The following is a 16,231-nucleotide window of genomic DNA, read 5'->3' on the forward strand; positions in this document are numbered from 1 at the left end:
TCAGGGTTACCCTGACCTGTCATTTGTTGGTCCAGATCCTGAAAGTGTCAACCACTTCGGTGCTTTCTCCCTCAACCTGCACGTATCTTCTCAGGAACGCCAGGACATCGGTTGCTGGAACATTTGGGTTGTTCATATGGAGCGTAACAACCTGACTCCTCTGTGCAGGAAGCACACACAACGAGACCTCTGACAAGATGGAGAACAGCGGCTCCCCTTCCTTCTCCTTGAAGACCTTCAGGAGCTGCCCGCATTGCTTCACGCTCCTGAATGTGACGTCAAAGTAGCCTGCCCGAGGGAAATCCTGCAGCTGTACACATCCGCTGCAGCAAACCTACAGCACTCGAGCAACATCTCCTTGATGAACACCGTCCGATCGACTGGTGTACGCTCCTCCACCTTCTTGACAGTCACCCTGACTGTGCTGCGAATGCCCTGGATGAGGGGTGGGCAGCTGCTGAGGCCATCGCTCTGAGGTTGGCTGGTCCCTGAATTGGCGTTAGGCGAAAGCCAGCATGAAGATCCACCAAGGGCAGGTCAGCACAACCAGACGATCTTCCAACATCTGATCACAATCTGGTGATGATCTCCACTAGCTCTGATGACTCGCAACTCGACCTCTGTCCTGATAAGAACAGACACTTGATCTTAGCCAAAAGGCCGAGAAGTCAACACTCCATCTACAATGGCTCCAGGTAGCATGGTCACTCAGTTGTTAACACCGCTGCCTCACAGAGCCAGGGATCCGGATTCAATTCCACTCTTAGGTGATTGTGTGAATGAAGTTTGAACATTGATCTGTGTCTGCGTGGGTTCCCTCCAGGTACTCCAGCGTTCTCCCAAATCTAAAGACATGCAAGTTATGTGGATTGGCCGTGCTCAATTATACATAGTGCCCGTGGTGTGCAGGCTAGGTGGATTAGCATGAGAAATGTAGGCTTAGAGGGATGGGATTGGTCTGGGCAGGATGCTCTTCAGAGGGTCAGTGTGAAATCGATGGGCCAAATGGCCTTCTTCCAAACTGTAGGGATTCTATGATCTATGACCTTCCTCGTCTTTTGCTATCGTTGTGTCTAACTTTGTGATTCATGTCCCAGGACACTCAGATCCCTCTGCGCCTGCATAGAGAAAGGGGATAAAAATAAAATGCTTGCTCAGGGTCTTTGTGCTGGTCAGGGGTTAGGACTTGACAAGAGGACACTTGCTAAAGGGAGCTCTTGCTGGGAGAGAAAGTCAGGAGAAAGCAGTTTCCAGTGAGTTACTCATCAACAGGTAGTTGTGGTTAGTGAAGGATTTGCGCTATGAAAATGCAGAAATAGGTACAGGCCTCAAGAGGAAGGGACACGAAAACGTGGTTGCTCAGAAACTGCTTTGAGCAGAGAGCAGTCAGCAGGTACTGTGCTCACAGCAGCTAAGGCAGACTGGGAATGTTCAACTCGAATGTCTCAAAGCTACAAAAGTATCACCTGAATGTGAGACTGAAGATGAAACCTCAGAGTGTGTCATCAGTGACAGGAAACCAGGAAGTCGGGCCCCAGCAAGGTGCAGCTGCTCTAGGATGGTCACTCACTGACATTAAGAAAGGAATGAGAGACAAACCCCACACTCAAACCCTGAAACACCCAGCCACCCGATGCACCATTCGGTTCAACCCAATCTGCTCAGTGTCCATCTCCCAGGAAGTAGGCAGCAGGTCACGGTGTCTGTATCTGTCTGTGTTCTGAAATGATGGCACTTGATCTGCAGACTTCACATTCCGCTTCCTCTAACTCCCTGTGAGAAACCTCCCTAATCTACAACAGTGGGAAAGCAAACTCAGAACGAGAGGCTCAACAGCATCAAACAATAACCACACGGACCATACCACTACCTCCCCCCTCCACCCCCCCAGGGTAAGCGTGTCCTCCCCCACCTCTCCTTGCCCTCTCACTCCCTGAGTTGACTCCTCCTCCTCCAGTCTCCTTTTCCCATCTTCAGTCCCCACAAGCCTCTGTTTGGTTTGGAGGAGCTCATTGGTGAGGACATCAGCCTTTTCCTCAACCAGAGTGGGCAAGATGGACACAGTGTGAGGGACCGCCTGGATCTCCCCCTCACTCCCCAGTCACAGAACCTGGGCCCTGGGTCTCCCCTCACTCTCCAGTCACAGAACCTGGGCTCTGGGTCTCCCCTCACTCCCCAGTCACTGAGCCAGGTCCCTCGGTCTCCCCCTCGCTCCCCAGTCACGGAGCCTGTGCCTGGGTCTCCCCCTCACTCCCCAGTCACGGAGCCTGTGCCTGGGTCTCCCCTCACTCCCCAGTCATGGAGCCTGGGCCTGGATCTCCTCCTCACTCCCCAATCACGGAGCCTGGATCTTCCTCTGTTCCCACCCCCTCCTCCTGTCACAGAGTCTGGGAGCGAGTCATGAAGTAACTCTCTCTCTCGAGTGTGCCATCACTGGACAACAAGGCAAATCCTGGTTGAAGGAGGGGATGACATGCTGGGCTACGTTGTCTCGAGGAAGCTGTTCAATATTGAATGGAACCAGCAGGAAAGGGCTGGACAACCAAGTCTCTGGGCTGTAAGCAAATGGGAATGGGACATGGTACAGGCAGATACACAGAGACAGACAATTACGAAAAGAAGACCAAACAGAAATAAGACAGCACTCATACACAGCAGATGGAGTTTAAATTTGGAAAGTATAAGGTCATGCACTTTGGTCGTAATAATCAAATGGCAGATTATTATTAAAATGGAGACAGATTCCAACAAAGTGCAATGCAGAGGGATCTGGATGTTATTGTGTATGAAACATAGAAAGTTAGTGCAGGTGCAGCTAGTAATTGTGAAGGCGAATTGAATAGGAGCCTTTATTGCTGGGAGTTGGAATGTTAACGTAGAGAAATACTGTTATAACTGTAGAGGATGTTAGTGAGTCTGCACGTGGAGTACAGTGTGCAGTATTAATCCCTGTGTTTAACAAAGAATGTACTGGCATTGGAGTCCTCCTCCTGCTTCTATTTTCCATGTCCTTGTGTTCTCCAGTCTCGTTCTCTCACAGCCGAACTGGTTTGGAGCCTGCCTGCAGTAACAGCCTCCAGCCTCTGGGTGGTGCCTTGCCCAGCCTCCCAATTCCTCTCCCCAGTCTCCTGCTGCAGCAGGTGGGGAGGTGATATAATGGACCACTCGGTTATCCTCAATCCCTCCCCCATCTCCCAAACTCTCCAACCTAGCCTTCCCCCTCATGCCTTCAGTCGCCCAGCCCTCAGCACAGGGATTTCCTCCACAAACCCCTCTCACTTCTTTGTCTCCTTCTCGTCATCATCACAAAAACTGTGTGATGGTTCCTACATTAAAAATGCTAGATCAATACAAGTTGTTGTTGTTGCTGTTACTGACCAGGAGTTAATCATCGACACGTTTCACTGATATAAAAGGAAAGGGAATGACCACTGACTGTGGAGAGGTGATCATTTTTAGCCAGCTGTACCACCACTACCTGCTGTACCATCACTACCTGCTGTACCATCACTACCCGCTGTACCATCACTACCAACTCACCAAGGTTCCTTAAGGTATTACCTTTCAAACCAATGACCACTACCATCTAGAAGGACAAGGGCAACAGATACGTGGGACACCATCCTCTGCAAGTGTCCATCCAGGCCACTCCCCATCCTGACTTGGAAATACATCACAGCTCCTTCACTGTCGCTGGGTCAAAATTCTGGAATTTCCTCCCTTAGTATTATGTGGGGAGGCCTACAGCACATGGAATGCAGCGGTTCAAGAAGGCAGTTCACCACCAACTTCAGCACGGCAACAAGTGACAGGTAATAAATTCTGGCCGAGGCAGTGACCCCCCACATACCATGAAAGAATTTTAAGAAGTCCCTTTACTTTGGCTTCTCCATCCCACCCAGCCCAATACTCAGGCCTCACTGGTTACTTGGGGTTTATTTGCCAGCCTGTCCCATTCTCCACTCCGGTGTCCTACCCCCCGATATCCTGGTCAATGACTTGCTGTTATTGTGGGAGCCTGCTGAGCGTAAATGAGCTGTCACAGCTCCCACATTACAACAATGTCTAGACTTTGAAAATATTCCATTGTTTGGAAAACATCTTTGAATATTCTCAGCTCATGAACGGTGTAACAGAAATACAATTCACTCTCCTTTTTGTTTCCCTTCCATGTCTTCCCATCTGTTTCCTCACAACATCCCTCTCTTGTTTAAAATCTAGAATGAATTATGAATCTCTGGGAAAACTTATCCTGTGGCAACATTTGAGACTAACAACCACATCCTCGATGGGCTTTGAGTGTGAAGGTCAATAACACTCTCATTGGGACTTGATCTGGGTTATCTCCAGTCAGTCAGTGTTATTGTTCTGGGGCCAGACAGTACTGACCAACCTTAGACCCTGTGATCTGATTGAGATGAAGAGTGAGCTGTGCCGGGTATTAACACATGGATCAGTATAGTGAAGCAGGGATTACCCATTTCACAAGAGAGTAAATTGAACTAACAAACTGGGTGGCTGTGACGCCCTCATGCCGATACCGAGAGTGTTTTTTTTAGATTAGATTACTTACAGTGTGGAAACAGGCCCTTCGGCCCAACAGGTCCACACCGACCCGCCGAAGCGAAACCCACCCATACCCCTACATTTACCCCTCACCTAACACTACGGGCAATTTAGCACGGCCAATTCACCTGACCCGCACATCTTTGGACTGTGGGAGGAAACCGGAGCACCCGGAGGAAACCCACGCAGACACGGGGAGAACGTGCAAACTCCACACAGTCAGTCGCCTGAGTCGGGAATTGAACCCGGGTCTCAGGCGCTGTGAGGCAGCAGTGCTAACCACTGTGCCACCGTGCCGCCCACAGAGAGACAGGAATAGTAACATCCTCAGACAGAAAGGATGGTCAAAAAGGTATGGCCCCCAATGAGGGAGGGGACAGGAACAGCTACACTCCCCTGAGAGAGAGGGGACAGTTACAGTGACACTCGTGAGAGACAGGGGACAGTCACTGCCTGTTCTCCATTTTCTTCCTGTGTTGTGATGTATGACCTGGGAAATTGGTTTGGTTTATATATTCTCAGTTGTAATTGGGTTTGATGAGTTGATTCAGTAATAAGTATTCCAATTCTACATTTCCTGTAGCAGCAGATCCACTGAAGGTCATCCTTTCATTTGGAGGTTGCCCAGGTTTCTGTCCAGGCTGATACAGCATGATCTCCCAGTGCTGCTCCTATTGGGCTAAACCATCACAGACCAGGGAATCTGATGGTCACTTTCTCTTTGTGCTGGCAAAGGGAGAGATTTGCTTTTGCTGCAATGGCGGCCAAAGAGATGGGTCAGTGGAGGTAGTTTTCCTTGAAAGTTGGAGATAGTAGGATGAGAATTCAAACACCCACCACTCCATCACATGGTGTTGAAGACACACTTTCCTCATCAAAACATGTTTGCAAAGCTCTTCGTAACACGTAAGGGGAGGGAAACATTGCAAACTGTGTTATCACGTGTGAGGGTCCACGAAAAACTAGGACCAAGATGTTAAATGATCCCAGCCATAAACAACACTGATGGATTTACATCATTAGCTTGTCAAACAAAATTAGAAAGTCTGTGATCAGAAAGAGGAAAAGGACAATGTGCAGATTGTTGAACAGGCCCCTACACCTGGGCCTGAAGCAGAAATCCAAGCTCCAACACACTGGCCTCACTTGACACCAACCTTCACACAGTGCGGGGTCATGAACTCTGGCCATCAATTCCTCTGGGATCGGGATGGAGTGAGGGAACAGGGACAATTATAGAAGAGTCAATGAGGAGTAAAGCAAGATGAAGAGGGTGTTTTAGAAAGGGTTTAGAGGAGAAAATATACTTTGCGTCACTCAATACTGACATAGTCTACATGAATCACAGAATGAACAAAACTGCACACTGTGAAGACAATCATATCCCAGGGGACATTTTCACTGCTGTGTGATAAGTATCCCGGTTCAAAAGCTGTTCTCCCTCTCTCTCTCCACATTTCTACAGATTGAACTGGTTTGACCCGAGCAGGGCCCCAGTTCATTTGTTCTGTTCAGGGACAGTGAAACAGCTGCCCTCTAGTGGCTATAGAGTGCTGGTACTGCTGCTGAGAACCACGCGTCAAGTCCCGGGCCATGAGCATCTGAACGAAACAGCGGCCATTCCAGTGGATTCCGGTGGGAATGAGTTATCAGTTGTTTCGGTCTGGTTCACCAGTCAGTCAATCAGCCCATGGCTGACCTATGTAAATATATATGTGAAAAACTTACCTGGAAACTAAATTGTCGAGTCTGAGGGGCGTGTCCTCGATGCTCGGAGGTCACGTGGTCCTCTGATGCACGCGCAGAGGATGATCACGTGATGCTCCGAGATGCGGGCGCGGTCACGTGGTCTCCCTGTTTCGCGCTCCGGGAGGTCACGTGATCGGCCGTTTCGCGCCCCGGAAGTGGGCGAGACTGCCGTTTCGCGCTCGAAAGGAGGCCACATGGTGGTCCTTTGTCTCCGAAAAGGGAAGGTCACGTGAGGTCGGACAGCCGGAAATGCGAGGAGGCGGGGAATGGAGTCGGAGCAACAGCCAATTAGAAGACAACTTCACTTGAGTGATGGTATGATGTTTTCTATGGTATAAAAGACTGTGTCAGGGACAGATATAGGTTTTTTTGTTCTTTCTGAACTGACTGACTGAGTAGTTTGTCAGGGACAGGAAGGTTTAGACCCAGAGCTCTGTATACTTTATCCACTTACTGATAGAATAAAACTAAAACTGTAAGATTAGATATTTTTCATATTGCTTTATTTAAAGAGCACGCAGGACTTGGCTCACACATAAAAGATAATAAATTTGTAGATTGAGCCTAAAGTCCGTCACCTAGAACACATTCCCGCTTAATTCTGTAACCCTTACCTTGTTGAGCGAATGAACATTGAACCCCGACCTTGACAGTTTTGTCAGACCTAGAGTTCCAGATTTCCACCACTCTTTGTCACAAAGACTTCTTCCTGAAATCATTCCCAATTCTAATTTTATCAATCCCCTTGTTTTGGACTCGACAATGGAAAAAATATGGACATTAACATTGTTAATTATTTTCCGTGGAAATGCCTCGCTTTTGCAACCTGTTCTCTCTCATTAACAGTTTCTGATCTGAAGGTGACATGACAGGCTGGATACTGAGAGGGTGGATCCTGTTATAGGGCAGACGAGAACTGGAGGGACAGTTTAACACAAAACAGTCTCCCGTTTAAAAGGAAGGAGGGGTTTTCATGCTGAGGTTTGACAGTCTGTGGAATTCTCTTCTCTACGTGGGAATGGAGGTTGGGTAATTAAGTATACTCAAGGTTGAGGTAGACAGGTTTTTGATGAATAAGGCAGTTTAGGATAACTGCAGAAAGTGCAGGTGAGACCATAACCAGATGAGCAGTGATCTTCTCCATTGGCACAGCAGCTCCCAAAAGGCCTGCTCCTGCTCCTGGGTCCGATGTTCTGGCAGAGGCTGCAGCAACCCTGGACCCCCATCTTTCCTTTGTCACTCACTGACAGAAATACAATTTCAAAACAAACATTATTTTCTTTAACAAGACCAAGTCAATTATGGTTGATGTCGTTTTCTCAGCTCTCTTTTCATCTCAACAGGGTTTTAGAAACATGTTTTTTGTGTTACGTTGGAGAGGAGACAGATACAAGACAGAGTGAGGCCTCAGAGAACACAGGGAGCTCTCACTCTGCACAGCGAGGCTGTCACGGGAAACATCTGGAGAAAGGCTTGGAGGGAGGTGGAGAGGAGAGAGGCGTGGGAAAAGAGACCTGACAGTTCAAAACAAAAACACTTCACATGTTGCTATCATCTAGTTAATAAAGTTGAGAGGATTAGAAACCCATAACAGTGAGAATGTGGTGTCTCAGAACCTCAAAGGCAGACAGCAAATAGCTGCATTAGTCCTCCTCAGGGTGTTCATGTCATTGGGAAGCTTCAAATTTATTGCCCATCTTCAACTGCTCGGACTGAGATACTTTCTGAGCCAGATCGTGGGGACGTGAAGAATGAATCATGTCACTGTGGTCAAAACTCTAGTGTGGCCGCAATTGCATACTGTATTGCATACAGTTGTGGTCACGGCATTTAAAAAAAGGATGTGGGAAGTTAAGGGTTCAGAGGAAATATACTAGGATGTTGCCTGGCATGGAGGGAAGGCCTTATGAGGAAAGGATGAGGGACTTGTGGCTGTTTTGTTAGAGAGAAGAAGGTTGAGAGTTGTCTTAATTGAGACATACTAAGATAATCACAAGGTTAGATAGGGTGGATAGTGAGAGCCTTTTTCCTCAGATGCTGAGGGGACATAGGTTTAAATTGAGGGGTGATAGATATAGGAGAGATGTCAGAAGTAGTTATTTACTCAGAGACTAGTAGGGGCATGGAATGCACAACCTGCAACAGTAGCAGACTCACCAACACTAAGGGCATTTAAATGGTCACGGGATAAACATATGGATGAAAATGGAATAGTATAGGATAGTTGGGCTTTAGATTGGTTCCATAGGGCGGCACAACATCGAGGGCTGAAGGGCCTGTACTGCGCTGTCATGGTCTATGTTCTATGTTCTATGTTCTGGATCTGACATTGCTCACCACCGCCCTCTCCAGGACAATTAGGGAAGGACAACAAATAGCAGACAAATCAATGATTGCCCCATCCCAGGAGAAATCAAAATAAATGACGTACAATTCAAATGATTAAGCTGTTGAGGCTTGAACTCATCTCTTTGAAAGACTGGAGCCTCGGCCATGACATGGGTGAACCTGCATTTTTAAATTGCAAGGTGGAGTGCCCTACGGATCAGGCACAAAATGAATTACACAAAGACCGAACAAACGGCTACCAAAGTGTGTCACCAAACTGCAATAAATAGCAATTTGTCAGGAAGAACTCAAGAGAAAGCCATTAGTGGGTGTAAGAGGATAAGACAGACAAGTGTCAGATGTCATTGAATGCACCATAAATACATTGAAGCTGTTGGGATAGAGCAGGGCAATGGGATTAATTGAATTTTTCTATTGAGAGCTTTCCTGGTTGTAATGACTCAGAACGTTAAAGGATGAAGTGTAGCTCATATTGTAAACAATGTACTGCAGTGGGCAAGAAAGGATGTTGAGCAACATAAATGCTTAAAATTGGGAAAGAAAGTCCTATAAAAGAAATGAGAAAGGCCAATGGGACTTTGGAATGAATATTGAGAGTGAGGAGATGGAGGGGAGAGTGGCCAGGACAGCTGTACTGAAGAATGGTTAGGTCACATCTGGGATATGGTGGATAGTTATGGGCTTCCACGAGGGGCAATGCAGAATGGGACAGGGACAGGGGATCTAGGTTATAGGGAAACACCAGAACAGGATCTTGAGGTGGGAGGGAGGGTATTCTGATAACAAAACTTCTTTATGAAATCGACACAGTAAATGTAGATTTACTGTCAACACCGACAAACAGAAAGGCAAAATGACACATTTTCCGGTCATTCACCAAGTCCAGGAAGGAGATCAGGAAAACTATTTTGATGCAGAGATTGGCGTTTAGTAAGTTCTGGTAAATTGGGTCCTCCATTTACAATGGGACAGAATTACTTTTTGGAATTTGAACAGGTCTGAAGCAAAAGAGCAAATTATGACCAAATGGTCATTTGAGAATATTGAACTGGCCTGAAAATGCCAGGTTTTTAGCAGCTTTTCACTTTGCCCTCATCAGGACGGTTGTAAAAGTACCAATCAAAGGAGAAAAACATGACATTGATATTGCAAGTGAGGAAAGTGCTGACAGGCTGAGGTGTTGTCACTATGAACACGCCAGTTTAAATATTGTTTCCCTTTGTTGTGGCATTTCTTGTAAATTGTCCTGATGTATGCAGGACAAAAAGCTTCAACATAATGTTTTGTTTTTTGCAACATTCAAATGAGGATCAGTTTGGAGAGAAAGAATGAAGATGGAAATGAACATGAAAATTGGTCTAAATTCAGCAGAGACCAGGATAGCTTCAGCTTGAACTTAATACAGGAATTACCAGGTGAAATTTAATCACTGGAATGATTGAACCACCTTCCACCAGTTTGATTGTTTGAATTGTCCATCAGTTATTTTGATTACTCCTGGGATGGGGAGGACATTGATATGTCTGCTGTTTATTGCCCTTCCCTAACTATCCTGGAGAGGGCGATGGTTAGCTTTCTCCTGAATGCACTATCTCTAGCTGGGAAACTAGAGATGGTCTCATTCCTCCAAGTGTGGGCTGGGATGGGGAAGCAAGGCAGGCTATTGGACCGGGAGTTGTCAGCCTAGTCTCAGTGGGGAGCACTCTCCCCTCAGACTCACAATGTTGCAGACTGGGTGGATGAGCCATTGGGAAATGCAGGGTTACAGGCATAGTGTCGTGGTTTGGATCTAGGTGGGATGTTCCTTGGAGGATTGGTGTGAACTTATTTGGGTGAATGGCCTGCTTCAACATGGTAGAGATTCCATCTTTACATGATCCTATCACTGAAGAAAATTATCCAGGCTGAGAGTGCAGTGCAGCGCTGACGGGATGCAGCACTGTCAGAGGGCCAGTACTGAGGGACTGCCACACTGTCAGAGGGTCAGTACTGAGGGAGTTCCACACTATTGTAGGTTCAGTACTGAGGGAGTGTTGCACTAATGTTGGGTCAGTACTGAGGGAGTGCTGCACTGTCAGAGGGTGATTACTGAGGGAGAGCTGCACTGTCAGAGGGTGAGTACTGAGGGAGTACTGCACTGCCAGAGGGTTCGTACTGAGGGAATGCCACACTGTCAGAAAGTCAATACTGTGGGAGTGCCATCCTGTCAGATAGTTCATGCTGAGGGAGTGCTGCACTGCTGTTGTGTCAATACTGAGGGAGTGCAACACTGTTAGAGGTTTAGTGCTCAGGGACCATTTTTCAGACTGAATGTTCTGATGTCTGCCCTCTCAGGGGCCAATAGAAGATGCCATGACACTATGAGAAGAGCAGAGCAGATCCCCATGGTGTCCTGGTCAATATTTTAAAAATATATCTTTTAAAAAATACCTGGATGAGCGCCTGAAATATCCGAACATTCAATACCTTGGGCCCAGTTCTGGAAAGTGGATGGAGAGTAGATTTAGTTTTGCCTTTGTGGGACAGACATGATCAGATGAGGGACCTCTTCTACACTGTATGATTCTCTGATTCTGTGAAACCTCTGGCTGATGACCATGTTCTGTCCTCCCTCGACTGATGAGTCAGTCTCTCCTCCATGTTGAACAGCACTTGGATGAAGCTCTGAGGGTGGTCAGGGCACAGAATGTACTCTGGGTGGGGGACTTCAATGTCCACAATCAAAAAGGAATTTAAAAAACATCCGGTTTGTTGGGTATTGGATACAAATGTTCAAAATTATACTTTTGCCAGTCCAACGCTCATTTCTCCTGTGCCCTCACCCATGTGACCCTCTCCTCTCCCCTCAGCAAGAGCATCAGGAGATCAGAATGTGTGTAGAGTGTTTGAGACAGTCCACAGAGGAGACACAACTTTAAATAGAACAGGGCTGAGCTGGAAGGACACAGGTCATTGTCAGCACTGAATTTCAACTCTCTTCCTTCTTGAGACTGGCCTCTGGGAGACTCTGTGGTTCAACGGTTAAGGCAGGTTACTGTGACACTTTGAGAACCCAGTACTGTCCCTGTCCTGGGAGTATTGACGAGGACAGTGTGGAGACAGCTTTATTCTGTTTCTTATCCTGTCCCTGTCATAGGTGTCTTTGGTGGGAACAGTATGGATAGAGATTTACTCTGCATATAACCCTATTCTGTCCCCGTCCAGGAGACTGTTTGTTGGGGACAGTGTTGACTTGCAACAACAAGTATAACCTTTCAAAGATATTGAAAACTGTGAGCTGTATAAAAACAATGTGAACCTCAGAAGTCTCTGCTTCAGTAAACCAGATCTCCTTCCTGCTCAGCCACCAGCTCCACCTAAAGGTTTTGTCACTGTTTCTCATGCTATTGAGAAAATCTCCACAAGCGTTTTCCTCAAGCTCCATTGTGGCTGTGAATTTGTGCAGCTTCCTCTGTCTGGGCTGTTAATTGCTGACTGTTTTCTGTCAATGTCAATCTGGAAAAGGGAATAAAGATGAAGAAGATTCAGTCTCTGTCTGGTGTGTGCTTTGGAGATGGCCCGAGCTGAAGCCTCTGGGAAAGGGTGTGTGAATTGAAACCCTCCACCATCAAGGCACGGAACAGGAGGGGGAGAATAGAGAGGGCAATGGGGTCCTGGGAGCAGGAGGGCAATACGACAGCTAGGGACAGAAGGGGCACTTTCAGCAGGAATGCAGGGCCCTGAGAAAATCTTCCCCAATAAATGGGGAAAGAAGGAAGGTGTGTTGGAGTTCAGAAAGATCAAAGAATGAAGCCGAGAGTGAGCTGAACTCAGAGTGTAGATGGGAAAGATCCAACCCAGAGTGGGGAGGGTACCTTTCACTCGATAACCACCCATACACCATGGTGATGCTCTGAAGGGGCAGTACCCATCCTGAATAGCTGTGCCTGATAGTGTATGATGAATGGGGAAGAGTCTGTGTCCATACGTGTGTGGGTGGGGAACAGGGAATATATCAAGCTATATATATATTATATATATGTATATATCTCATTATATCTCACTCACAGATGCATCCATCAAAACCACTGGGACCAGCCCTCACTAGTGGAGAGCAAACTGAAGAGATTCATGGGAGGACTCTGTGGTGGGAGGGCTATCAAAACCTTGGAGTGTAAGGGTGGGCTCTCTGGCAGTCTAACCGAACATAATGGAGTGCGCCAACTCAGGGAGTATTCAGAGCAGATTGGCTCATTGCTGATGGACTGGCAATGGGTCTTTACACAGTTGGTCATTTTGAATGTGCCCTGGTCCAGGGAGGGCTGAGGACCAGGACAAGTTCACATTCACATTTAATGAACAACAATATTGGTGGAACTGTCTGCCCCTAGGGTTCCCCAGTAGTCCCTCCATCTTTCAGCAGAGCATGGCACAGGGCTGTGAGAGTTCAGGTCAGTTCCCCCAACCAGTTTGGACAGAGTGTGCTTGACTTGCTGCTGTTTGTGTGAACTGAGGAGGAGGAGGTGTCCGTTTGGGATGACAGAATTCTCAGGAGTTGCTTGGAAGGATCCAGATGTTGATCCCTTCCCTGGACTAGCAGGCTCCTTGATGCCACACACCATCAAAGAGGCCTTGATGTCAAGTGCTGTCACTCTGCCCTCACCTCACTCACATGGTCAGGGAGAGCTCACTGACTCACATTTATCGGAATGAATTCCATTTGTTACTGATCAGCCCATCTGACCCTCCCAGCCCATCTATATCCTCATGTCATCTTGTACTGCTTCGGGATACCCCCATTCGAGAAGGTCAATAAATCAAAAGCACGAAAATTTAAATTCAGATACTGAAGACAATTACTGGATTAATAGAGGAAGCCGTATCTTCCATTTGTAAGTGGGATCTATATTTCTTTATTAAATTAAAATGACTCAGATTAAATACATCTGCAGTGAATGTATAAATTACAACAACTCCCACACAGGGTGTTTGGACTGGAGGCTGTGTTGAAATAATTGGTGACACATCAGGGAGGTGCAGAGATACCTGGAGATCTTGTTCCAGAAGGAAGTCATAATCCTCAGGACCAGGCTGTCCCATTCCATATGTAGGAAGGGGCAGGAGGGTATGACAATGAGGAGGGCAGGTAAGGATTTGGAGCGCACTGTAGGACAGGAAAACCCCTCACTCTTGCTGTAGTTGTGGGTATGCTCACCGAGCTGGGAAGTTGATTTGTAGACATTTTGTCCCCTGTCTCAGTGACACCTTCAGAGCTTTGGAGCTTCCTGTGAAGCGCTGTTGTGCTGTGTCTTCTGGAATTTATTTGGTTCCATCCCTGCTGTTTCTGGTTGCTGGTTTGGGAATGTTCATTTCAGTGGTCGGTCTACTGGGTCTCGGTCAATGTGTTTATTGATGGAGCCCATGGTTCTAGAAATTCTCTGGCTGCCCTCTGTTGAGCTTGTCCTATGATCATAGTGTTGGCCCAATTGAATTTGTGGTCCTTGTCATCTGTGTGTATAGCTACTCGGGACAGCTGCTCATGGGGTTTAGTGGCTCGTTGGTGTTCATGGATGTGGGTGGCTAGTTGTCTGGCTGTGTGTCCTGTGTGTTTCATGCAGGCTTTGCATGGAATCTTGTAAACTACATTTGTCTTTCACATGATTGGTTTTGGGTCTTTTGTTCTCACGCACTGTTGTCTGAGTGTGGCTGGCAGTTTCTGGGCAGTTTATGAGTGATTAGATTCCCTACAGTATGGAAACAGGCCCTCCGGCCCAACAAGTCCACACCGATCCTCCAAAGATAACCCACCCAGACACAGTCCCCTACCCAATACTGACCTCAACTGATGCACCTAGCACTAGGGGCAATTTAGCATGGCCAATTCACCTGACCTGCACATCTTTGGATTGTTGGAGGAAACCGGAGCACCCGGAGGAAATCATTGCAGACACGGGGAGAATATGCAAACTCCAGACAGACAGTTGCTTGATGAGGGAATTGAAATCGGATCCATGCCACTGTGAGGCAACAGTGTTAACTACTGAGCCACCGTTCCATGATTGGACAAGTCTGGCTGTCAGTTCGGTGGCGTTTCTTTATATACGGTAGCGTGGCTAGGAGTTAGGTTGTAGCATGTCCTCATCGTGTTGTTTGTCTGTTAGGTATCTGCGGATAAAGTTGCAGGAAAATCTGTTCTTGGTAAAGACTTTGTAGAAGTGTTCTTCTCTTCGCAGGTCGGGAGTGCTGCAGTGTGTTGTAGCCCTATTGAACAGGGGCCTAATGCAGCTTCTCCTGTGTGTGTTTGGGTGGTTGCTGTTGTAGTTCAGGATCTGGCTTTTCTGTCCACTTTTGTTATACATTCACCATTCTGTGATGGATGAGAATGTGACATTGGAAGCAAAATCACATCAGCCATGGTCCTATTCATTGGTCGAGAATTTTGAAGGATTGAATGACCTAATTCAGCCACTAATTTGTAAGTTCAAAACAATTGAATGGTCTTTTCTCTGTACCCACTCGTACACACTCTCTGTGTGAAAGATTTCTTCAACGCTTCACCCTTTCTCATTCGTGTCTTAACCCTGAGCTCTCATTGTTGCTGGGAAATTTGAGAAGCAGATACATTCACTTGCTCATTCATTCCCTCCTCAGCCTCTCTTTATCTCCTGAAACTCCACTCAACACCAATCTGTTGGGTCAGGAGCAAGGCTCTCAGCTCAATGAATAAAGGAACCTTTTCTAGCACCAAGCTGGTGACAGTCAGCTGGAGAATAATGTTCCATTGCACATGCCTTCTTCAAAAACCAAGGTGTTCAGCTATTCTGTACATCCACGTTCACTCCTGAAGGGATCTGGCAGAGAGGAAGAGTCACTGCAGCCATTGTGCAACATCGAGTGTCGAGTTGTCCCATTTCCAATCCCACTGCAATGTCATTGTCTGCCCTGACACCAAGTAGATGCTCCCATCTCAAGAGGCTCCATGGCCCTGAGGACTGTGAGAGTAAGCCCTGTCAATTCAGCTCGATCATCAAGCTCCAGCCTTCCTGATGTGGTGGCAGCCAGGAGAACCCTGCCCATGGGAGATTCCACACACACTCCCTCCCTCCCTGCAGGGAAAGATGATTCCAAGGCCCTGCTTTCTCTCCAGACTGATCTGGATTTGAGTGTTGCTGAAAAAAAGAGACATTTTGTCGAAGCTTTTGTCTTGCACACATCAGGGCAATTTGCGAGAAATAGCACAGCAAAGGCAAACACCATGTAGACTGGAGACCCCAGCGGGTCAGGCATCATCCATGGAGAGAAAGCAAGGCAAAATGAAATGTTTTCATAAAAAGGACTTTCTCTCACTCAAGTTCCAGATTCTCAAATGACTGTTTGATCCTGATTTCCTCTTTTGCTTTAGACCTGTTGAAATTCTAAAAATCATTCTGTCCTTTTTTGAATGGAGCATTCAGTTTATACATCATTCATCATTAAATTCCGTAACTGCATCAAAATATTTTTCCTGATTTCCTTTCTGTACTTGGTATATGACTGGAGAATGTGTCATTTTGCCGCTCAGTTTGTATGCTCTGATGGTTAATATGTA

At 46.9% G+C, this 16,231-nt stretch overlaps 1 gene segment (V, D, J or C); it reads right to left on the reverse strand.

The window, feature by feature from the left end:
* Positions 1-258: 258 nt before the first annotated feature.
* Positions 259-16,231, reverse strand: part of LOC132818899 (immunoglobulin kappa variable 3-11-like) — a 38,641-nt gene continuing 22,668 nt past the window's right edge. Inside the window, 1 exon segment of the V gene segment in view lies at positions 259-488. Coding sequence covers positions 259-488 — 230 coding nt within the window.

This window comes from Hemiscyllium ocellatum, chromosome 9 (genome assembly GCF_020745735.1).
Source record: "Hemiscyllium ocellatum isolate sHemOce1 chromosome 9, sHemOce1.pat.X.cur, whole genome shotgun sequence".
Lineage (NCBI taxonomy): Eukaryota > Metazoa > Chordata > Chondrichthyes > Orectolobiformes > Hemiscylliidae > Hemiscyllium > Hemiscyllium ocellatum.